At 38.5% G+C, this 25,873-nt stretch overlaps 1 protein-coding gene across 1 annotated transcript in view; it reads left to right on the forward strand.

Moving 5' to 3' along the window:
• CNBD1 (cyclic nucleotide binding domain containing 1) overlaps positions 1–25,873 on the forward strand; it is a 158,260-nt gene that overhangs the window by 71,326 nt on the left and 61,061 nt on the right. Inside the window, exon 5 of the mRNA XM_019651628.1 lies at positions 18,320–18,465. Coding sequence (XP_019507173.1) covers positions 18,320–18,465 — 146 coding nt within the window. The remainder of the gene's footprint in view (positions 1–18,319; positions 18,466–25,873) is intronic.

Consider the following 25,873-nt stretch of genomic DNA (forward strand, 5'->3'; position numbering starts at 1 on the left):
GGGAGATGAATAAAGGCGGAGATGAAACCCTAAGTGTATCCAGCTGCAGGGGTAGCATTTCCAGGCCCAGGGGCCCCGCAGGGCTATTCAACCTGAGCATGCGTCCCTGTGGTGGGCCTTTGACATCAGTGTTGATGCCCAGAGATGGAGGGATGCTGTGTTTGTGTGAGGTAGCTTTGGCACCCTGGGGGTAAGAAATAGGTGCACTGGATATGCTTTGATTTACATATGATGCCATAGAAATATTTACCAAATTCTGCTCGTGTAACACTCATTATAGCAGAGCTGTGTTAGCATACCAGAGCTGGGCAGGGAACGTGGGTCAGGGTTTGTTCTGTACGGAACCCTGCTGGGTGGGTCATGAAAACGAACAAAGCATTCCCCTCTTGCTGTGGTTCACGATATGCCTTGTCCCCAGACCCCCTTGTCCCCGACATTCCAGTTTCACTTCTTCCAGCTCTCTGACCAAGCAGGCAAACCACCTGTCATTGCCAGTAAGCCTGCTCATGTTCTTACCTGGGCCCCTTTGCTCTTCCTGGAGAGCAGACGACCTGACCCTGTGTGGGGAGCCCTCTCCTCACCGCCTTCTCCAGGGCTGTGGTGTGGTGACAGGTTCTCTGTCGCAGGTTCCCACTTACTCCAGCGTTCGTGTCTCCCCTGTGAGGGTGGGTCGTCCTGGGCTTGGCATGGGACCTAAGCACTCATATGCGACCCCCTGCAACACCTGAGAAACGGGTCAGAGCAATGATCCCAGGGGCTGCACGCCCCGGCCCCATCTGAAGAGGACCAGCAGGCGCTGCGTGTCTCTCTGTGTGGGTGACAGCAGGTGCAGGTGTGGGAGCTAGCCCTTTACCCCAAAGGCCCTCCCAGCATGCCCTGACGGTGAACCCTGAAACCTTTGCTGATGAGGCGGCATCTCGTGTCCTCTGGAGCAGGCACGAGACCAGGGCATCTGGGTGTGTGCCACTTGCTTGTCAGGTACAATCACATGGTGTGGCCAATTGAACGGGCCTGTCTGTGCTGTGGACTCTCCAGGTGAGTCAGGTCCTTTTGAACTCTTTTGTGACAGAAGGTTAAATTAGACCTGGTGCAAAACAACCAGTGTGTATGTGGTCATGCGAATGTCATATTGTAACAATTTAGGATAATGGCAAGTCAGAAGCAATTTGAAAGAGTGAAAGACAGTAATACAGCTTTTTAAAATAGTGTCTATCTATGTGTTTATATATGTCACCTATGTACATGAGTATATATAAAATCTGTGTATATGAACACACGAGTATACTCTTCCGAAGGCTTTTAGAAGGACACAAAGCTCTCCTTGCTTCAGAGTCCGCATTTAATCCACATATGGCCCCGATTTATTCTGCTGCTCACAAGTTATGAGGATTTTCTAATGCTGTCAAAATATTACCCACATCACACAGACACAGTAATGGAGAGACGCCAATAGCTTTGGATGGCTGTGTAATGGTTTCGAATGTTAATATGGATTATGTTAGAGGTTTAAACCAGTGTTCAAATCAATAGCACTAATCTGATTTCTCTAATTCAGTTCTGCTTTTCATTGAAAGAAGATTGAGTATATATATGTGTGTGTTTATTGCAAGAAATATTTTTAAATGGGCACAGCCATGATATTTGTGAGTGTGTAAGGAGAGCTTGTTTGACGCTAACACAATTTTACTCTGAATCTGGTGTCACTATGCCGAGCACATAAGATGTGTATCTTCATAACTTAATGAAAATTAAAGACAGGCCAAGAAGAAGAGGAAAACACTGACATTAAACAAAAAAATGTACATTTAGTTTTTCACATTAAAGATGACAACAGCTATTTATCGTGTAAGTATATTTAGAAAAAATGAATGCTTTTTCTACACTGCTTTAGCTATATCCCATAATTTGTTAGGTTGTTATTTTATTATCATTCAGTTTAAAATATTATAAGATTTCTTTCTTGAGTTTTTTCCTTTAACCAATTTTTTTTCAGAAGTGTGATTTTTTTTCCCCTTATTCGAGTAACAGTGTTGTTACTGGTTTCTAAATAATTTCATTATAGTCAGAGAACATATTTTGCAGTATTTTAATATTTTTAAATTTATTGAGACTTATCTTTGGCTCAGTATATGGTCTATCTTGGTGAATTTTCCACTTGCCCTTGAAAAGAATGTGTATTCTGCAGTTGGGTCTCTGAGTGTAGAGTTTTATAATTGTCAAGTAGGCCAAAGTGGATGACATTATTCGAATTACACATGTGATTGCTGTTAACATCTCAATTAGTGGAAGGTACAGCTATTCTCTTATATGGAACTATGTTGTTAGCTATAATCCATTCTGGAGTATGTGAACAAGAATTGCTGATGTTTTTACTCCCTTATTTTATGGGAAGAATGGGGAAAGCATACGCCTGAGAGGAGTTGGATAAACAACAATTATAATGATGGGATATAGAAAAAAATCCCTGCTGGACATGGAAGCTATAAACTAAGAAAGAAAGCAGTTTCAATGGTTAGTGTGTATTTCTTCCATGAGGTAGTAGAATAGCAACTTTTCAGAGTTTCTGCCTTAATTATGGTTGTGTGATAAAGAGCTAATTCTGCTTTTTGTTCTTGAAGCCCTTTGGGAAAAAAGAGAAGAAACATAATCCCTATTATATTTTAAATTCACCCCTTTTAAAAACAAAAATTAAACTGATTTCTTAGGAAAGCTGCTATCTTCCCCCTCTTCCCCCCGCCCCGACTGTCAGCAGAGAGTGTAGTTGACACAGAATCAGGATAAGAAGGGACACCCCGTGTCCAGTTAGGCTTTTCTTCATCCCGCCAGCTTAAAAACACAGAGGCAGACATTTTTCTTCCCGTTGTTCAATTTTTGAGTCAACATCCTTCCCTTGGCGCCTGCGTTCCGACTGTTATTCTGGCGGTTCAGGAGGTTACAAACCGAGTGCAATAAAATTAGTGCCGTGGAACGACTAGAGAGCAGCTTGGAGGCACAGGCAGGCAGGCGCGTGGCCGCCTCCGGGTAGTGTACCTGCGGGCAGCTGGATCCTGCCACTTCCCCGCTGGGTTCCCCTCAGAGGTCTCTCAGTGTCACCCTAGAGCAAACAAGCCACGTTCATGAACTGGTGCCTGTCTGGTGCGGAAGCATCACCTACACTGCCCTGTGGTGCGGCTGGACGTCTAGGTCCCCACACATCGCTGTGGCATCTGCTCCTGCTGCATGCTGGAAATGGTGTGTCCTCAACCCCTGCCTGGTTAACAGCTGTTAACCCTCTCCCATGTAACAGATAGCACTTCCTCCAGGAAGTCTCCCCGGCTCCCTAGCTTTGGGTCAGTGCTCCCCTTTGGCATTCACACAGAAATGCAAATGTAACATCGTGTTGTAACTCTGTTCTGGGGATTGTCCTCTCCACTGGGCTATGAGCTGTCTGAGATAAGAGCCCACGTCTGCATTTGTGGACTTCCATCCTCCAGGAGAGGTCCTGGTCCTTAACAGACTTAATAAATGCCCCATGGATGAACCGAGAAATGAATGTCAGTGAATGATTCATGTAGACATTCATAAGGCAAGTTAATTATGATTAACTGTAGGAGGCTTTACTGAAGAAGAAAGTTTGAGCTTCTCTGTGAAAGAATCATTTGGGAAAAAAATGTTTAAATTAGCAGGCTAGAGACGATGAGAGAATCTGACCCCTGTCGGTTGGGGTAGTACCCTCTTTTTCACAGTTTATTATAAATCCTGGGTGAAGGAATGATGGTGAGAAGATATAAAACCTTCCCTTTTATAATCACTGCAATGCCTTTGTTTACTTCTTAGTTCTGCCAGCGCAAGCTAGATATTGGCTTTACCTGCCACAGGGAAGGGAAGTCACAGCATAAATATGAAGTGGAACAGAAACAGTTATGGGTTTATCATTGTTCTCACTGTTATTAAAAGGCAGAAGATAGAATCTCTCATAGGACTGGTTGAAGAGCAGAAAACAGAATAGGGTTAGGGTTGCAAAGGATCGAGGGCAAGAGGGGAACCTAGGAAGCCAGACCGTTCCCTGAGTTTCGCGTTTCCTGAAGAACGTTAGCAATGTTTGGCAGCAGGAGAATACACTCACCAGTTGGCATGTACCCCGCGTAGGGAGCCTGAGAGCCACCAGCGAGACCTGCAGCCAGAGCGGCATGGGTGATCCGCTGCGGTGTCCAGTGACCTGAGAAGTTAGCTGAGCTGGCGGCTCGAAGGTCTCAGGTGGTTGCCGTGGAAGTGGCAGCCACAGATGGCCGCACAGCTGGGCCTGGGGCCCAGAAAAGCTGGTGCGGCTGAGTACAGGCCACAGGCCTGCTTCACAGCGTGACGACGCTGTGAGAAGCGCCAGGGCCTCTCCTGAGAGCCCAGGTCCAGGGAGCTGTCCAGCTCAGTTCCCGCGGGAGCTGACTGGCGAGTGTTACCGCCCTTAGCTGGAGTGGGGGCTTGAATTAGGTAATTTTAAGAGAGATTAGAGGTTACATTTGTACTCCTGAGTGCTTGGTGCGAACATGTCTCACTTGCTGCATTGGTTTTACCAAGATCCCAGCTCTAAAAAGGAGAGGAAGATACATTCGTAATTCCTCCAAGAAGGCCCGTTACTCACACAGTGCATTTCATTCATGCTGACAAACGGAACCTCCTCATTCACGGCTGGGTACGTAGTAACTACTCCTCGCATCAGCACCCGTACGCTTTGTATCATCTTCCCTAACCCCCACCCCAAACCCTGGCACAGCATAGACGTTCCTATTTAACCAGTGAAGAAGCTGAGGGTGTTATGTAAGTGGATCTAATCCACGTGATAAATGGCATGGACAGCATGTAAATCTGGGTCTATTTTCCTTCAGAGATTTTGCTCTTCTCATTTATTATTCTAGCCTGAAAGAATTGATACTTCCTCAAACATAATCATTTTATTTTCTTACTGCTGGTAAATGACTTTAAAACATTGAGCTTGAAGATGACTATCCTCTAAAATAGTAAATCTAAAAGATCCTTCAGGATTTAGGTGGTTTGTTAATATTAAACAGAATGATTAAAGGTGATACTAACATGGAATGGAGTCATGGTATGGAATGAGATTACAACAGAATTTTTGTCTTAGAGAAATAAGGGGTGGTGTTTTTTTGTAATTTTTTATATGCAATTTTTAAAATTATAGTGTATCAAGAGGTTTATGTTAATAGTATTAAAAATTCAAAGATTCAGCCATTTCAGTTGTCAAGGTACCATAGTGTGTGTGTGTGTGTGTGTGTGTGTGTGTGTGTATGCACTATATATAATCAGAAACTTTAATAAGAAAAAAAAATCACAGGATGAAATGGCAGGGTGCCCCAGAGAAGATGTAACTTGTGGCAGTGTGTATAGCGGCTGTTATCACATTTCACCTGCAGGACTCAACTCAATCCTGGGCCCTGCCTCCCTGTTGTAAATATTGGGTTGTCAGAAAAGTCATGATGCATTTTTACAACGAAAAACATAGAAAAAATATGTCATGGCTTTTCCGACAACCCAATACTACAGTTACTTTGTGGATCCGCTAAATCTTTTGCTATTTTTAGCAAATACTGAGTTTTTTTAAAAGGCTATAAAAGGGACATGTCTCCTAAAGTCTTTACTTTCTGAACATTAAAAAATAGTGTATCAACATTATTAATTTCTTTTATTTTTAAACATCCATGGATTTTACAGTTCATAGATGGTCTTCACTATGGGGTTTTTCAGTCAATATACTGAGTGGAAATGGCCTTAGTTTTAAACAAGCTGTACGTTTGCCATTTAACTCTGTACCTGCACATCAAAATTGATTCTCCTATTACAAAATCTTACTTTGGCTTATTTCCACACCCTTTCTATGTGTCCAGTGATAGAATGACCTAGAAATCAATGCACTAGTCACTAACTAAATGGAAGTGTGTGAGTTGTCTTTGGTGTTGATTTCCTTACCCCATGAAGGGAAGGAAACATATAAATATGTATGTTTTTTATTCTTCTCTCTCTGGCAAGCATATCATTACAGGTTAAAGTAGTACCTGTGTGGACCTATCTTCTAAATTGTTTTAAAAGCAGAACCACAGCCAGTTTTCCTAATTATAGTCAGGTTAATGTCTATTCCATTTAGGACAGATGGTTTTCCAACCATGTTTAATATTCTTTGTTTATAAATATCCTAAATAGACCTTATTTCAGTAATACATCTTTTATTGACCTTCGTGTATTATATTTTCAAATAATAATAGTTTGAAAAGGTAAAAATATAAAATAATCATAATATTATTAGATAAGTGAAGAGCAACAGATGTACTCTTAACCTCATGTATAAAATTAAGGACAATATCAGTTTGTAAAGGTCCCCTGGGAACACTCATACAAGTTTTAATCTGACCTGTGTCCAGTTATATTTTGTATTCTGAAAAAATGGAAACAATCTCTTTTTAAATTTTACAGTACTCAGGGCCCACACTAAATCTTTCATATGCATTTAATACCAGCCATATGCACAAATTACATTTATGAGGTAATTATTTCTTTAAAATTAGATAGGTTCATGGCAAAGGTTTTGAAAGACTCCTTTACCTAGGAAACATTTAGTTGCATAAAACGAATTGGAACATTCTCATTCTGCTGTTAAACAACTTGCCTTTACTTTTACTTGAATGTGTTTGTGTATTAATGTATTTGTCAAATACTGATTTGAGTCCAAATGTTTGGCAAGAGAGAGCAAAGAAAAGAAAGCAGGTAACGAGTGAAATGAGGTCATTGGGTCACATTTAGAAAATGAGTGGCAGGGTTGTGATTAAGAGATGTCAAAATTTAGAAGAGCTATTACAGCAAATAAGAAAGAATGCTGTATATAGATGGGTAAAAGTTTTGTAAAAAATAGTGAGGTTGGGAATAATCAAGGAATGAAGTCCTTCATCACAGTTATATGATATTTTTCCAGGAGCTTAAAGCAACAGTAGATAAAATGAGATGCAGGCTTTTGCAGCTCACAAAGGCCCTCCGAGGAAAACTAAGATAACCTGTGAAGGGTAGGACTCGTGACAATTTAGTTGAAATGTTTAACTATGAGGTTCAGGATGCTTATGGAGTCACATGATGCCAGAATTTTTTAAACATTCACAATATTTAACTTAACTTGAGTGGATTTAGCTTAGATACATATAACTTTTTTTTTTGCAATGTTATAAAAAGTTTAGAAATTAAATATAAAACAAATATAAAAATCACATTAAATTGGTACTATATCATATAGTGTGGCGTTTATCAACATTTGCAAAAAATGTGCATTTTTGTCTCTCTTCCATGTTCATAATTACACAGAATTAATCAGTTTGTGCACAACTAAGTATACTTTATTTTTTTGCTTCTAACCCATCAGTAATTTTGGAGAATTTTAGATGAAAAATAAATAGCATTCCAGAGACAGACTGAAAAATCTGGTGAGGCATTTTCACTATCCTGGCTGTTCAGTCAGCCATTTTTTAATAAGAATTTCAGGAGCTAAGCAGAACACAATGTGAAAATACAAGGGGATATAGAATTTGAAAAAGTGGTTAAGAAGTTTGGATGCTAACATGAACACTAGCATCTAACTAGAGCTCCAGAAAGAGAGAAAAAAGAAAATGGAAGAATGCAAATATTTGAAACATAATAGATGATAATTTTCCAGACATAATTAAAGAAAAATATATAAGAAATACTGTGACAATGTCAAAAGAGAGTTTTACTTAGGTGCTTTGTAGGGAATTCGCAACGACAATGAAAATCTTGAAAGCTGAGAGGAAAAAAGCACATCAATGACAAAGGACTGAAAAATAGGCTGAGGGTAGCCTTCTCAATAGCAGACCAGGTACCAAAGGACAGTCGACTATCCGTCTTTAAATTCCTGGGAATAGTTTATGTCAAGTTTGTAATAAAGATGTTTTCAGATACACAAAACTTAATCCATGTTTACCAAAGGAAGTTTGAAAGGATGTATTTTAGGAAGAAGTGCAATGATCCCAGACCCCAGGTTGAAAGTGCAAGAAGAAATCATAGGCAAATAACCTGGATAAAATTTATTTAAATAAAATCATCATTACCTGCATACAATTACAATGGTTATGGTGGGAACAGAAATCTTCAATTAAATATACAGGGTTGGAAATAAAATAACAGAAAGCAACAGTGTGTAAGATGGAGGTTGAGTAGCCTTAAAACCATTTTTATTATTGCGAAAGCGTTTAAGATACCGATTAACTTTAAACTCAGTGAATCAAGAGGTTAATTAATACGCCTTCAACAAGAACAAGCTATTGAGAAGGGTTTGGGATTTCTGGGTCCTGAAAGTGTGTGAACCTTTCCTTTTAGTCTGACTCCAGTTCATGGGGTACCAGATTTTCTCAAAGCCCCGACTTACACTAAACAAAAATGGTGAGGCTCCGTAGTCAGTGTGAGTTGGAATCCTCAGGCTCATGCCTGCTGCCTACTTGTGGCACCTCAGCTACCTTATGGTTGGTACAGAACAGTCCTGGGGTGTCTGTAGCTCATGCCTGGAGCTCAGAGTTTAGAGATGCTATTTTCTATTCTCTTTTTGTCTCTCTATTGGAAAGTGGAGTCCTGACCCCATATATTTTGGAATTTTCTTTAAATATAAATGGTATTTAGATTCTGCGTTGCCAAAACCTAATAGTGTCTGGTGTCCCCTCTCTGTTTTGTAATTATTATAGTGGACTTTTTATTTTTTCAAGTGAAATTAAATTTCTGTTGCTGCTACTCACTCTCCTGAAAATCCTAATACATTTTCATATAAATAACATTTTTATATACTTTCATTACATTATTTGAAAACTATTAGTCAAATTCTCTGCGCTAGAACTAGGCACCCAGTTATATATTTATTTCTATGTTTTTACTTTTTAAATTTCCTAGTCTATGATGATGTGACCTGCCCCAAAAGGGCATCACTAAATAATGAAATGGGTATCGGTCCGTCATTTCTCCAGTATCTTTCGTCTCAGGTTGTGCTTTAAACCTCACTTAGATTGTTTAGGGACTTCATTGAGTCCCATGTTTTCACATATTATCTGTATGCTGATAAACATTAAAGGACCCAAAGCAAACTTCCTCCCCTCCCAGGCCTGTCCTCTTATCTTCTCCATTCAGTAATCACATTGTACCGCCACCCTGCGTACCCCACTCCAAGTGGAGGAGCTGCCCTGCTTCCGCTGTCGCGCCTCCTACCTCCCTCCGCACGTCCTGTGAAGTAGCTGTGCCCCCAGTGTCCTGAGTCTTTTATGTCTTCCCACCTCCTCTGTGGCCACCATCATGCAAGTCGCTGTCATCTCCCACCCCAACTGCCATACTCGCCTCCTACTCTTCTCCCTGCTTCCGCTCTTCCTTTCCCGGAAGCCTCTTTACCAGAGTAAAGTCATTTTTAAAAACGTGTGTTTAAAAAGTACAAATCAAATTATGTTCATCCTTTTCTTTAAATCTTCCAGTGGACGACCGACAGTTAAAATAAAATCCAGCTTCTGTGTCTGTCTACAAAGACCCTGGCACCTATGTCCTCCATCACCACGAAGCCTTCAGTGGTAGTTTCTTCGTCCTGATATTCTCTGCCCCCATCTTTGTAAGACTGACCTTGTGTTGTTCATATCTAAGACTAATGTCATTTCTCAGAGACCTTTTGGATGATCAGTCACCCTGTCACTCTATTAAATTATCCTACGCTTTCTCTACATAATATGTTGAATTACCAGATATTTTATTCTCTATTATCTGATATTCTCTACCCACCCCCTGTACCCAGAGTATAATAACATCCATGAGAGCAGCAATTGCATAGTTATTTTTCACTAGTATCACCAATCCCTAGGAAGGTACCAGGCCCTTGGGTCTTGTTTATTAAGTATTGGTTGCGTGCATGAAGAAAATACTTTTCAACCGTTTTTAATTAATACATTTCATTTATATGGACAATTTTGTTAATATGATTCTTTGTTAATAACAACTAGTGGTCTTATCATCCAAGAATTAAAAGGTACATTTCTGACTGCATTTGTAAATGTCTGATTAAATGTTTGAATTAACATAAAACTAATTTGAAATACTGCTCAGAGTAATTTCTACTAAATTGGTTGAACTTTGAAAAATTCTAAAAACTGTATAGTAATTTATTTCTGTCGAGTCAAACAGAATTTGAATATGATACAATCTAGCCTACTTTTTAGTACATGAAACTGTGGGCAACTTCCAGAATGATAAATTTTAATTTTGAGCACCCTAAGCAAGAAAATGAAAATATCAGGGAAGATCCATTTATTAGCAAATTCCTCTGCATTGAAGGATGGGTTGAACTGTAGTTTTGAAAACTATATTATGCTCTAAGTTTTTTCACGTTATTACTTTCTAATTCTTTGTGATTATTCTTGTTTTCATTTTTTCAGTATAAACTTACTTTGTTTCATGCAGAATAGTTTTCTGAAAAGATCCTCCGAAATTCCTAAGCTACTTTTTTTTCTTTACATATCCAATTAGTTTTTTCTTTGACATTGAAGGAAATACATCATCAGGTAGGAAACATTCATGTATTATCAAATAGCCCTGAGATTAACTTTTGTGTAAGTACCTCAGGAAAATATTTTATTCTAAATAGTGCTTTTATAAATTAAATATGTAAATTAGTCATATTTCTTACTTTCACCCTTGTCAGGATTTAATCTTTTTTTTTCTTCCACTCTGGTTTCATGCTCGGCAGTAGTCTCTTATAAAACGTTTCAAAAAGTTTCTTGTCTTAGAGGTGATTTGATTTGTCATTCAACTAACTTGGAATTACTACAATATACATTGGGTTTTATGAATAAACATATACATAATTATACACTTAAAGTTGGTCATTCCCCATGCGATCCTGAAAGTTTTATCATTATTGCTGTTTGTTTTGTAGACAAGAGATTCAGGCAGGTTTAATGACTTTTCTAAGACAGAACTAGGAAAAGGCAGAATTAGATTCGAACTCAGAATGTTCTGGGGCAGCCGTGGAGGAAGGTAATGTAGAGGTACGAGCAGACGGGTCCCTGCGGTGTTCTGCAATGTCCAGACCGCAGAGTCCCTGTGGCAAACGTCGCCAGGCATTTGAGTCATGTCCTGCCCAGACCCCCCAGCTCTGCGGACGAGAGTCTGGATGGGACTCCACGTGGGGTGCTAGGCAGCCGCAGTCACTCCCAGTTTCCAGACCTAAGCATCAAGGAGAGAAACCAGTGCCTTTGAGCCCGTGTTTTCAGAAGTCTCTGCGAGGCAGGTGACACCGCCCTGAAGTGGACTGCTGCACTGCCACAGCCGCAGTCCTTGGGGCTCGTGGCCAGGGGGACACTTCTGCAAGCTAGTTGTCTGACCAAACCATCCGTTTCGCTGCAAAAAGGGTGAGGCCCCCGTCCGGTTCCTTACCATTCTCAGCCACCGTGGTCGTGAGCACCCACATCCCAAGGCTGGGGTGCTGCCCCACGGAACCCCTTCTGTGCTCGGACTGGCCTGCTCCCAGCCTGCACACGGCGCTCGGACGCCTGGGGCCGTTTTCCTCCTGTGCTCGGGTCACACGCGGTACTTATTTGTTATTGCTGCTGACCATGTCGCACGTGTTGGTGGCGATGGCATTTCACAGGGAGCGCATTGATTGCAGACATGAGGAGAAACCAGCATCTCGGTGGTGGGATGCCAGTGCTAGTGGGAGGAGGAGTCCCCGTGGGTTAGAGGCAGGACTGCGGGTGTCCCCGGCGCCGCCAGAGTGAACTTGTACATGTGCCAGCCCGGTCAGCTACTGCTCTGAATAAAGCCCTCGGGCGACGTTCCCTCTCCCGAAACAAGGTCCGGAATTCTCCTCCGCGTCCCCGGCGCCCTCTGGCACTCTACCTGCCTGTCATTTTAGTCCCTCTGCACGTCTCACACCCCTGGCCCTCCCGCCTGCCACCACTCTGGGCTCTTTGCCAAGTATTTCCTGCGTTCTTGGTCTGGACCTTTGGACGTCTGGTTCCTCATGCCCGCAGCCCTGGACTCGCCCTGTCCCCATTGTCCCACGAGTCTTCAGGTGTCGCCTTGCAAACCCCGACTCGGGATGTTTTCTGACCCGCAGACTAGGTATGGTTCTCCCTTACCTTCCACAGAACACAGAGCTCTGCCTTTTTCACACGGTCACAGGCGGACGTGGTGCCTGGCTTCCCTTGTGACGTTTAAGTTGTGTGAGGTAAGGTCACGTCTGCCTTTTTCTGTGTCGTATGCTAACATGGAGAACGGTGCCTGAAAACTGACCATTCACAAAAGCATTTGCTGGATAAAGAAATGACTAGTCAGATGGTAGAGGCTCTTTTCTAAGTGACCTCAACATCCAAAACGTGGGTAGAAGCCGCCGCTTGCCCTTCTGAATCTGACATGTAGTGAATACATTCTTTTGAGCACAGAAAAGAGAAACAGGCTGATTAAGAATAATCCAGATGCCTGTCAGTTTCTTTTACAGAGAAATCTATTTCTTCGGTTTTGTGTCGTGATATCCGCTCTTTCAAATGTCTGAGCACAAAAGATGTAGGGAAGTGGAAATAAAAGCTCTGAGCACCGGTGTATTTCGGGAACCCATGGCTACCTTGTTTCCTGCGGCCAAGAGGGTTCAGGAAGCAGATTACAGGAGACATTTAGGGGTTTGAGACCTTCCTGTGCCCTTATGTGTGGTTTTGTTAACCTCTCAGGACTTGGGGCCCGTTTGTGAGCGATGCTCACAAGTGCTCTTTGATAAGACACCTGTCCTGAAAATACCCCAAATTCTCAAGTTTGGTGTTGGAATCACAAATACCGAGCTAAATTAAGCGATTTTAATCCCAGCTAGCAGCCTAGTTTATTGTTTTCTTCAGTCTTGTCTTTGTGAAATGAAAGGAAATCTGCTATTTTACTCTGGGGGGTACAAGCATGTTTTAATTTCTCTCCCTCCACAAGCAAAAGCCCAGCCAGCCCCCCCAAACAATGAGAGACAAAATGAAACAAAATCTATTTTCTAATCATAAAAGTTTTTTGTTTTTTGTTTGTTTGTTTTTTAGCTTGAAAGGAAGAGTTAAAGTTGCCATCACTGATCGTCTCAATTTTCAGCTATGTGTAGGGATAGAAAGTGAGCCTAAGTCATGCTGTGATTCTGATGTCTATACTCCACGAATGACCAAACCCAATTTCTGGAAAAACTGATAATGATCAACATTTGTCATATGAATTTGGATGATCAAATAAAATCAATTGTTACTCTGTTCGTCCATCCTTCACTGATTAGGCAATTCACAGGCGATGTCAGGCAGAAGGTGGTGGGCATATTAACGATTAATGACTCAAGAAAAACTCAAGTACGCACTCGAGTCCAGGAAAGTACTTTCAGAGGGAGTCACTGGAAAACATAGAGGAAAATGGATAAATAAATGCAATATTTGGGGGGGAGGATCACATTTTTAACTGTTTTAAATAATTTTATAACCGTCAGAAGTGCTGCTTTCAGAGCTGTGTAAGGAGGCCTATTGTACATACGAGTATGTGTGCATCCTTTAAAGTGATCTTTGGAGCTGGATTTTTCTATCCAATTAATCTGTGGGTCACAGAACATTTAATCTAATGTTATGTGCCTGCTACACCCAGGGACTTGAGCTGCGCCCTTTCTGAAAATGCTTGTGTGTCCCAATCGTAAGGACATCCAATCCCAGCAAGTTTGGGGTCCTGGAGGAGCCCATGTGCCTGGGCGCACAGGGCATGTGCTCTAGGGACAGATGTGACCTGATGTGACCTGCGGGATGTGACCGGCTCCATGTACTCTGTTCACAGCTGATGACCCACAGTGTTATTTCTACCATTTTACCCCCCAGACTGTAAATTTGAGCCAATTCCTACATGGCGTCTGATCTAGGCTCATAATTGTACTTTGCTCTGGGTCCCTCACTTCATGCTTTTTTTTTCTGCCTGTTTTCACTGCAGATTCAGTAGCAGCCTAATTTTTTATCCTATTTTCATCTTATTCTTTCTTTTGCTTAATAACTTGAGCTTAACTTAGAGGTAATGAAGACCTTAACCCTGAAGGTGATGAAGCTTAAACTGTAAGACTACATAAGAAAGGCTTTAAAAATTATAAATATAATAGAGAGACATAGGCAGCTAATTAATAGTAGTATAATATTTTTCTGGATTTTGTGATGAAAATTATCCAGATTTTACAAATTTGTGATTTGTTGTGCTTTCTTCTTTTTCTAAACATTCACGTTTCTACTGACTTTTTAATTTATGAATTTGTGTTCTATTAATTTTATGTGTCAGACCTAACAAAGCCTGGAATAGTCCCTGTCCTAACTCAATTAGCCCATAATTCAAAATAAATGAAAATCACTATAGTGAAGATTTGACTTAGTATAGTGACTAAGATGGGAACCTGGGCTCCGGTGTGTGACGATGTGGTCTCATAAGTTATTATCTGTGTAATCTTGGGCATTGCTTAACATATCTAAACCTAACTTTCTAATTTTAAAAGGAGGAGATTGTAATAGAAAATGTTATTCCTTGTAGTTCCTTGTAGTTGTTTGAGAACAAAGGAAATAAAATATAATGGAAAATCAACAAATTAATAGAATGTCCATGTTGCAAGGAACCTTCAATTTCTTGTAATTTTACATCAGCCCTATGGATTCCTCATGGCTCCTTCGGCTGTATGTGTGAAGCTGACCTATCCCCTCATTCCTTAAACTAGGAAGGTTCTGCTTTTATTGACTTTATTTTGGTTCACTCAATGTAAGGTTTGGCTTGAACAAAGTGCTCTTTGACTGTTTGTGTAAGAGTGTATTTGAACACCACTGCTCTTGTCCAATTCTTATCTAAAAAAATCACATGATGATGTTAGTGAAAATATTAAAAAATTGAAAACAAATGGTGATCTATTGTCTGTTTGACCTGAATCTTATATGTAGGAAGGTAAGACATGATTTAAAAGAAAACACAATGAAACTGACAACAAATTTTGCCTGTAGATCAAAGATTAAGCATCCAGTGGAAATATCAATAAGAAACAAGTGGGAGAAAGAGAAACTTACCTTAAATTTCTGAGATATTAGAGGATTATTAAGTTTTTCTCAGTACACGAGCCTCATGCAGATTTCTATTTGGTTGGTTGTTTTTAACCAATATTAAAAGAAAGCATGAACTCAAATAGCAGGAGGATGTTGATAGGGAGCTAACACTTGAATTTTATATATACCTCCCCAAGGATATCTTTTATTGTCTTAATATTTTAATTGTACTTTATAATTAGAAAAAATGACCTCTTTATAACTGCTACTCAAATTCTTAGACAAAGTAATCTTAATCCCTCTTTAATTTGAGAGCTCTTCAAATATATGAATCAGCTCTATCCCCAGATATGTTGACTTTCAATTAAAAATTGATTGTTTTATGATAGGACCTAGAGATATTTTCTTTGATGTTTATAAATCATTGAAGAATAAAACATAATCATTATCTCTAAAGTTTACTTTCAATTTCAGAGACCTTAAGGGGCCTTTTGGCAATTCTTTCTGAATGAAGTCTTTCTTGCAATCAGAATTACTCTCCTTTTTTTTTCTGTTGACCACAGATGAGAAGGAAGCTATCTTTTTGTTAATCTAATTTCTTTTACTGCAGCTTCTGTATATTGAGAGTAGGCCAGAAAGAAGCATTAAGGAAGGCGTTAGTATGCTGTATATAGCGGAAGCCCCTGCCGAATAACAACGGTAGGGATTGAGAGAGAATTGAGTTTAAAGAGAGGAAGTGAATGTCTCCATTTGCTATCCTGAGGGTGGTAAACACAGGAATGTGTGCAGAATCGACTGAAAAGTTGTGGTGGATTTCAGGACAGGAACATGCTGATCATTCGTCAGGGTGCAGCCTGGGGAGTCCTTAAGACCAGTACCCAATGGGACAGCACAAACAAGGTGGACGTGGTGGTGATGAGAAGTTAGATGGAGTGAGTTACCAGCCCGTCTGCTTTGTAATGGTCCAAACTTGGTATTCCAAATGTTTGGAAGTTCTTGAGTGCCCACGTAGGAAAGGCAGAAGGAAGCTGAAAATAAGAATTTCTCAGGAATAGGATTTCTGGAGCAAGGAGGTTAAATTTGGAAATAATGTTTTGCATGTTTAGTCAGAATATGTAAATTACTAGGCCATTCCATTGTCAAAATGATAAAGAGCTGTGATTTTTAAGTGACTTCCAGGCTTTAGACATTATTTCTTCTAATCTCTTCTGTTAGTAGTGCTTTTACCTATTATTTTCGATTGTCCCACCACCAATGATCACATGCACTTCCCTTGTCCCTTTTCATTAGGCGCTTGACATATGCGGGTGTTGATGTAGGATTTGAGAGTCTCTGTGGAGTGCCGACCTTCCAGAATGGCAGAGTGAGGGTCTCTGTATATCTGCTCCTTCATAAAAGCAATAAAATACTGGCAAAAATTTTCAAAGTAAGTTTTCTTTTTTGCAGAACTGAAAACTAATCAAATGCTTGCAACAATATGAGGAGTGATTTATTCAAGAAAAATGGTGTAACTTTGGGAGAAGACCACTGTTTGTGGCTTTTTGTCTTGACCTATTTTAATTCTCCTTTCTTTAGTTCTGTGATGGTCTTGAAGCCAGCAGCCTTGCAGTCCCTGGAGGCGTGGCTTGTCTGGCAGCTCCCGGCACAAGCCCCATTTACAGGGCATTGTTGTTGGTTGACCCTGGGGAGGAGGGGAAACTTATTTCCAGAGTTGCCACATTATGTTATCTAAAATATTTAGTTTTCAATAAAGATTATGAGTCAGGCAAAGAAATAGTGTGCCCCGTATGTAGGGGGAAAGAAGTAGTCAATAGTAACAATGTCCGGAGGGATTCAAATGTTGCTTCTTAGTAGATAAAGATTTTTACTTCAACAATTATGAATAGGTTCAAAGAAATAATGGAAACTGTGTCTAAAGAATTAATGGAGGGCCGGCTGAGTGGCACATTGGTTAAGAGTTGGCTTGGGACGCCAGCTCTGAGCAGGAGGGCCCCAGATCAGATCCCACACAGGTCAGTGATGCTGCGCCCTCTACAGCTAAGATGGTGAACAACAGCTCGACCTGGAGCTGGGCTGCCTTGAGTCGCCGTAGACGGTGTAGGCTGCAGTGGGGCTGGCCCTTTTGTGAGCTTCGTGAGCTGCCGTGAGCGGCCGTCCAGTGGCCAGTGAGCAACTGCCTCACCCGGGAAGAGCGCAATGATAATACCAACGTGGGCCAGTCAAGCGATGTCCTCCACAACTAGACTGAAGAACAAAAGGACAGCAACTTGTCTGTTCCCCTTCCCTCAATTCTCCAATGCTGTTCCCCTCCCCCAACTCCCCAATAAAATTAAAAAAAAGAATTAATGGAAAACTTGACACCACATAACCAGCCTATCAGCAAAAGTTGAGGGATATACTAATTAATTCAGGCACTTTAAGGAAATCTGTGAACAATCATTAGAGGGTCACTAAGTTAAATAAGCAGAGACAGGTAGTTGCACACTATATGGAATACAGGCTATAAAATTAAAGGAAAATATGACAGTGGCATCCGACCACATAGATAACATCAATAGAGACAAACTGAAAAAACAAACAAACAAAAAACCAAATACAGATTTTGGAGTTAAAAACTACAATAACTAAAATAAAATTTTCATTAGAGGGGATCAACAACAGATTTAAATTGGCAGAAGGAAGGTTCATCAAACTTGAAGATACATGAATTAAGCCTATTCAGTCAAAGGAACAGAAAGGAAAAGACTAAAACTTATAATAGAGCCTTAGAGATCTGTGGAACATCATCAAGTGTATCAGCATAAACATTTTGGGGTCCTAGAAGGGAAGAACAGAGAAAAAGGGTAGAGAATATTTGAAGAAAGAATGGTCCAAAACTTCCCAATTTCATGAAAGGCATCATCTACTCAACCAAGAAGCTCAGTGAACCCCGAGTAGGATAATAACAAAAGGTATAACTTTACAATTGATGCACTGAGTTTTCTATAAAAAGGAGGTACAGGTAATCACCTGAAGTGTAACGTTTTTGGGGGTGCATCTTAATGTTGGAAGGAGAACAAATTATAATTCTAAAGCTGATTACGAAGACAAAACATCACAGGTGTCTGTAAGCACCCTTAAATGAGAAGAAAATACAAATTTGGAAGCTCAAAAATCAAGAATTTCTTTTTTTTTTCCTTTTTGTTTGTTTCTTTGTATTTATGCTGTGGTCTCTCAATTTGCAATCTTTTTTCTTTTTTTTTTTTAAGGCCCATTTACAGGACACTGCGTGAACACAACACTGTATGGAAGATGCTGAAAACAGTTCCAGATTTAACTTCTCAGCTAAATGATGAGCATCTGAGAATACTTAGTAAGAATGTCATTTCCGAAACCTGGGTAAAAGGCAGCACAGGTAACAGACTAGCCTGGGGGGACATCTGCAAGACAAAATGCATGTCACCATTTTGAGTTCCCTGTTGTTATAATACTCATAATTTCACTTGACATGATAAAAATGCACTGCTTAGATGTATCTCATTTGTAAGTTCATACATAGTAAGATGAATATGATTTCACATTTTAGCACTTATGTTTTAAAGATATATACTAGTGTTTCTCCACCTCGAGCACACATCAGAATCACCCAGAAGACTCCTTGAAACACTGCTGTGTTCAATCCCTAAAGTTTCGGTTCGGTAGGTTTCAGATGGGGCTTAATTTGCATTTCCAATAATATTCCAGATGATGGGCCTAGTCTGGGGACCACACTTTGAAAATCATTCATTGATATACACATTGAGTAATAATCTAGCATTGATTTTCATAGCTAAGACAGAAAGCAGTCAAAGTGATTATTTGACTGATCCACACTGATCTGATATTGGGAAAAGACCCCTCCAGACAGATTTCAGATTCCCAATTGTAACTTCTTGTTTCTTTACCAATGATATATTGGATACAGTAATTTAATAGAGGCATTTTATGTTTTAATTTTGGGGGCATCCAAATAAATACACACAGAGGCACACACACACAGCTAAACCAATAGAATTCAACATTGTTTTCATTTATCGAGTACCTATTAGAAAAGAGGAACTAAATTCATTTAATACATTCTTTGTGTCAGAGATATTCCTTATTTATTCCTCACAGTAACAAATAAAAGTAGGTATGATTCTCTCCAGATGAGGACCTTAAGGCACAAAATATTTTGCAGGGTATTTCTGATTAGAATGGAATTTCAAACATACTTTATGCCATTGGTTTTCTGAAGCGATCATGACATGTAAAATCTGACTGGAATTTTGGAAAACATGTGTCTGTTGAAAAGCTTTACATATTTCGAGAGTTTTCCCCTTATGGTCCCCTCTTATAATTAGTTTCATTTAATCTGACATCAAGCCGGGAAAATTAAATCAGGAGTTTTGCAGAGAAAAAGTGATTTTGAAAGGGAGGAAAGAACAACATTCATCATTGCTTTGCCGTTAGCTTGAGGATAGTAATTAAAAAATTGTTTTATCATAAATCCCTGTAATTATATTTGTTATGGTAGAAACGATGCCCTGAATGCCCTTCAATAGGTGATAGACTGCACACATGGTGATACATCTAGTCTGTGGCATTCTAGGCAGTGGTTGATAAGAATGAGGTACCTCTATGCATACTGACGTGGAAACTTGTTAAAGGCAGCTAAATAAAAACGGAATGACTGTAGAGTTATATGAATGATCATATTTTCATAAACACTGAAATTAAATATATACATATATAATTATAAATTATTATATATGTTATATATTGTTATATATTATAAATTATATATACATTATATATATTATGTATTATAACATATCATAAATTGTATATATACATATATGAAATACATAGTAAAAGATACATAGGAATAGAGCCAGAAGGACAGTCCAAAAATACGTATTTTTAATATTGTTACCTTAGTGGAGGTGAGAGGAATTGAGAGGCAGTGAATGGGAACAATGGGTTCTTTCTTCTTCATATATTTGTGTTGAATTTTCCTTAATGAATATATAGTCACATGTCAATGTTTGTAACTACACATTTATTTTATTCACAAAGGATTTAAAATTATAATTAGAAGCAAATGTCATATTCTGATGGCATCTTAATAACTTAGGTGATTAACTATTAGAATATGAACTTTCATTCCTTGACAAGTATCAACTTGAATTGATCATATATATTAAATAAGGCACCCCAGCTCACATTTCAATGGCGCATCCTTTCAAACACTTTAAAACCATTTAGAAGTCTCTGTGTTTACATCTACCTGTGTCAAAATTCTTCTCTTGAGTTATTAAGACATAATTCTGACAGCTCAGATCTGTTTCACCATCATGGCTGTCAACTCATTAAATATCTGATCTTTGTAAATCTTTTTGTTCATCCAACTTAAAAAACAATCCCAACAAGTTATTTTTTGATTCCTTTATTCATGGATGATTCCCCTCTGTCTGCTGGTACATCAGGTGTCCCCCCTATAGCCCCTCATCACCAGGCTGCTGACTTGCAGCCTGCTTTGGTGTCTTGCCTACAATGCCAACAGCTGTTTTCACCTTCAGTCTCGCTTCCTGCCACAGGTTCTCTGAGGCTTCGTGATATAAGACAGCTTCCTCACCTTACCATTACTCACTCAGCCTTTCATTCAGGTTTCTTAAATAATAACATATTAACAGAGATAACATTATTAGGACTTGATGTACTGAATAACACATGTCCGCATCTCTAGCTTAGGTGAATATGGTACTAAATCATGATTACTATATTAAGATTGCATATGTTCCTATAATAAAAATACTATATATTCCATATAGTAATCTCTTTCTATATGCTATGTAGGTATATAGTTTATTTAATTCAAATGACATCAAGAGTATTCCATTGGATCTCTTATTTTATGGCCTGGGCAGGGGGCATTTTTATGATTGGAACCTAAAATTCATAGAAGCTGAAATAATTAGCTTGCTTGAGAACTCAATTTAGTGGCTAACCTAGAATTACATTCTCGATGAAAATTTTATTACTTTTTTACCTTTATATTAACATTGCAATAGTCCCGTGAAATGATTGATATAAGGGTTTTTTCTTTATTATCTATATCTTTACTCTGTTTTCTTTACTTGAAGTCCAGTAAGTTTTACAGTGTTATTTCTCTTCTGTTTCTTTCATCTTATTTAATTTTACTCCCAACTTTTTTCAGGTTATACCTCAAAAATACCATACCTCCTCACTTTAATAAAATTTAATATTTATTTTTAGTGCTGAAAATATTTTTATATTATTACGTTTTTACCATTTTCTTAATCTGCATAGACTTTTTTTCTATTGTGATTTAAATTCCATTGAAGGTTATAAAAACATAGTAGCTAAATCTCATGAAAAAATGTAGTGAGCATCTCTTCCACTTATAAGTTAATTATAATTCAAACAATGTGTCCTTACAATAGAAGTAATCAAATAACTTAGTCCGACCATAAAGACCTTGGCCTTGAAGGCAAACGTGGCCGTGAAGAATGTGCATCGATCCTAACGCTGGATCTGCTTTCACTGCAACTAAGGTGTTTCCTGTGACTTATGAAGATCGTCCTTGGAAGCTGGCCAGAATCTTTTTCAGCCTTTTTGCATTGTGAGAACCCAATTCCGTTTCTACCTCTTCTACCCAGGAGACGATGTGAGGTTTTGAAGAAAGAATACAATGACAACAGCTCTTTAATATCAGGAAAATGCCAGAGACCCTTGCCATGATGTTTCTCTCTGTCATTGTCGTTTTGAAGATTAATTTCTAAACAGTGAAATGTATAAGCAGGGGAGATATTTGAAATATTTACTATGCGATCAGACAGGGTTTTCCAATCACAATGCCTGCTCTGAACAGTCGCCACAGGTGTATTGGTAGCATCACTGGAGATAGAACCCCCACACACACAGTTTCCCCCATTTCTGATACTGGAATAGTTTCAATTAATAAAGGCTGCTTTATATAATTGTATTACACAGTATCTAAAATTTCATAGATTTTAAAAAAAGCCTACTTGATTTTATCGGAAAAATGATCAGAATAGAACTGATATTTGTTCACCCCTCTAGGCTAATTCTTGGATTGCCATACTTCAGAAGAGTTGGCAGCTCTGTCCAATCACGAGAAGTTGTTTTTAAATAAAGCTTTTTATGTACTTTTGTCATTTGTGCAAAAATGCAAGGTGACATTGGGCTAAATGCTTAGCAAAGAACATTGCGTTGAACTGGTTCTTATTTCCCACAATAACATGAACATAATTCATTTATTTAGCAGCTGTGTGCTAAGTGTTTGCTATGTGCTGGCGGCTGTCACTGGAACTTATTTTCTAGTGTGGGCTACAGGAAACAAATAGCAAATGAAAACATAATATAATTTCAGGAAATAAGTTTTATGAAAAAAATAAACAGAGAACAGGAATTAGAGGGGCTGGAAATTGGAAGAGGGATTATTGAAATGATTACAGTAATATTAATTATATATCTTATATAATGTTTATTGATCTAGTGCTTTTCTAAATAATTTTAAGTACTACTTTGCTTAATCTTTTCAAAACTCTATGAAGCATATTGTTATTACTTCATTTTGTGTAAGAGGAACTTAAGGAACAGAATAATAAGCTAGACAAGGTAATATGGGAAGAATATTCAGATAATACATCTATATAAATGCTATGTAAATATGCAAGACAAGAATTGAAAAATGCCAATTTAATATTTAAAAGGCAATAAGGCTTTTGAAAATAATATTGTCTTCAGTGTTTTGGACAACATTTCCTAAAGTGTTCATGGAGTTCAGCTACAGCTAATACATGTTAAAACAAACAGCTGCAGAAATAAACAAACCAGAGAAGCACTTTGGGAATGGTAGGGTAAGGACTTCCAAAGATCAACAGATGGAATGAAAAGAGTGGCAAAAACTGTCAATATCAACTTTTTCAGAACTCTGGAAAAGAACCACAACAATCCAAAGAGTGTTTATTCAAGAAAAATGGTGGAGTCTTGGTAAGAATAAAGTGTTTTATGGCACTTTTGCTTGCCTTGTTCCCATGATACTATAACTCAGCCTTGCAACCATGGTAGCTGTGAAAACCAGCAGTTTAACAGCCCTTAGGGCAGCGGGATAGGTTTGGATTTCTTTCAAATTTTTAAGCCAAGAGATTTGTCATGATTTGACCTGTCTTCCAGGAGTAGCTCCATTCACAGAGCCTGTGTATTAAAAAACCAACAAAAAAGATCTCAAATCAATAGCCTAACATTCCATCTTAAGAAACTAAGAAAGAATTGCTGTCTAATCCCCAAACAAGCAGAAGGAATGTAATAATAAATATAGTGGACATAATGGAATAGCGAATATAAAATAGAGAATATGAAAACAAAATAGACAAACCTATATTTAGATTTATCACAAAAAATGGAGGGAACATTCAAATTACTAAAATTAGAAATGAAAGAGTGGACATCACTATTGCCCTTACAGATATAAAAAGGATTATTATAAGGAAGTACATTGAACTGTATGCCAAAAAATTACAATGCTTAGATAAAATGCACAAATTTCTAAAAGATACAAGCTATCAAAACTGTCACCCCAATAAACTTTAATTTAAAAAAAGAAAAAATATTGTCAAAAGAAAAAAAAACCTGAAAACTGATTCAAGAAGAAATAGACAATCTGAGTAGATCTATTTCCAATAAATATATTGAATTAGTAGCTTAAAATATTCCCACAAAGAAAAGCCCAGACAGACCCAGATGGCTTTATAATGAATGAAGTTTACCAAATATTTAAAGGAGAACACCACAAGCAATAAATCATCTAAAAAATGAAATTAAGAAAACAATTCCATTTACAATAGAATAACAAACATAACCTACTTAGGAATAGATTTAACAAAAGAAGCATAAGACTTGTATATTGAAAACTACAAAGGCTTGTTGAAAGAAACTGAAGATCTGCATAAATAGATACCCAATATTCATAGATCAAAAGACCTAATGTCATTAAGATGGCAATATTACCTAAATTGATCTACTGATTCAGCACATTCCTTAACAAAATTGATAGCTGTGTTTGTGTAGGAATGGTAAGCTGATCCTAAAACTCATAAAGAAATTTAGAGGACCCAGAAAAGCCAAGATCTTTTGGAAAACAAATGACAATGTTGGAAGACTCACCCATCTGATTTTAGAAGTTACTACAAACCTACAGTGTCAAGAACAGTATAATATAGGTATAAAGATAGATATATAGATTCATGGAATAGCATCAAAAGTCCAGAAATAAGTCTTTAACTTCATGGTCAATTGATTTTCAATAAGAGTGTCAAGGAAGTCCAATGGTGGAAAGAACAGTCTTTTCAATAAATGGCACCGGGACAACTGAACATCCACGTGCTCATGAATGAAACTGGACCTTTCACTCACACCGTATACAATAACTAATCAAAGATGGATCAGAGACCTAAATGTAAGAACAAAATTATAAAACTTCCTTAGAAGAAAACTTACAAATTAATCTTTGTAGTGACTGGGTGAAGCCATGCTTTCTTAAACATGACACTGAGAGCACAGTGACAAAGGAAATCAGATAATTTGGACTTTATAAAAATTAAAATATTTTGAGCTTCAAAAAAACAATCAAGAAGGTGGAAATGAAAACCTTGGAATGGGAGAAAGTTTTTGCAAATCATATATCCGATAAGGATCTGATATCTAAACTCTGAAGAACTCTTACAGATCAATAACAAAAGGACAACCCAGTTGAAAAATGAGGAATCTATCTGAACAGGCACTTTTCACAAGAAGATATACAAATGGCCAGTAGGCACATAAAAGTGCTCTATATCATTAGTCATTAGAGAATTGTAAAATCAACACCACAATCCCATACTACTCTGTACCCACTAGGGTAGTTTAAATGTAAAAGATAGACAACTAAACGTTGTTGAGGATGCAGAGAAACTGGAACTCGCGTATGTTTCTGGTGTGGCTGTAAAATGGTGAAGCCACTCTGGAAAAGTTTGAATGCTCCCCAAATGTTCAACATGAAGTTACCATTTGACAACAGCCATTCTACTAGGTTAGACACCAGCGAAACAAAAATATACCCTCGCTCAAAACTCATCCCCAGATGTTCATAGCAGCTTTATTCACAGTAGCCCCAAAGTGGAAACAGCCCAACTTTCCATCAACAGATGAATGGGTTTTCTTTAAATGTGGTAGGCCCTTATAATAGAATATTATTCGGCAATAAAAAGGAATGAGGAACTGATACATGCTACCATTTGGATGGATTGTGAAGACTTTATGCTAAATGAAAGAAGCTAGTTATGATTTCATCAACATGAAACTCCAGAACAGACACATCCTTAGAGACCACAAAATTAACGTTTTCCAGGAACTTGGGGGGTGGGGCATGAGGCGTGACTGCTGATGAATATGGGTTCTTTGGGGGATGATGAAAATATCCTAACGTTAGGTTGTGGTGGTGATTGCACATCTCTGACTATACTAAAAAGACACTGAACTGCACATTTTAAAAGGGTGAATTTCATCGATGAATTCAATAAAACCTGTTTTATCTCAATAAAAAATTCACATCACATAATTTTAACCATGAATCACTTTAGAGTGTACAATTCAGTGGCATTTAGTATATTCACAGTGTTTGGCACCATCGCTGCTCTCTAGTTCTGAGGCATTTTCATCTGCCCCAAAATGAACCCCTGTGTCATCAAGCGGTCACTTTGCATTTCCTTTTCTGCCAG

Source organism: Hipposideros armiger, unplaced genomic scaffold (assembly GCF_001890085.2).
Source record: "Hipposideros armiger isolate ML-2016 unplaced genomic scaffold, ASM189008v1 scaffold_163, whole genome shotgun sequence".
In the NCBI taxonomy this organism is placed as follows: Eukaryota; Metazoa; Chordata; class Mammalia; order Chiroptera; family Hipposideridae; genus Hipposideros; species Hipposideros armiger.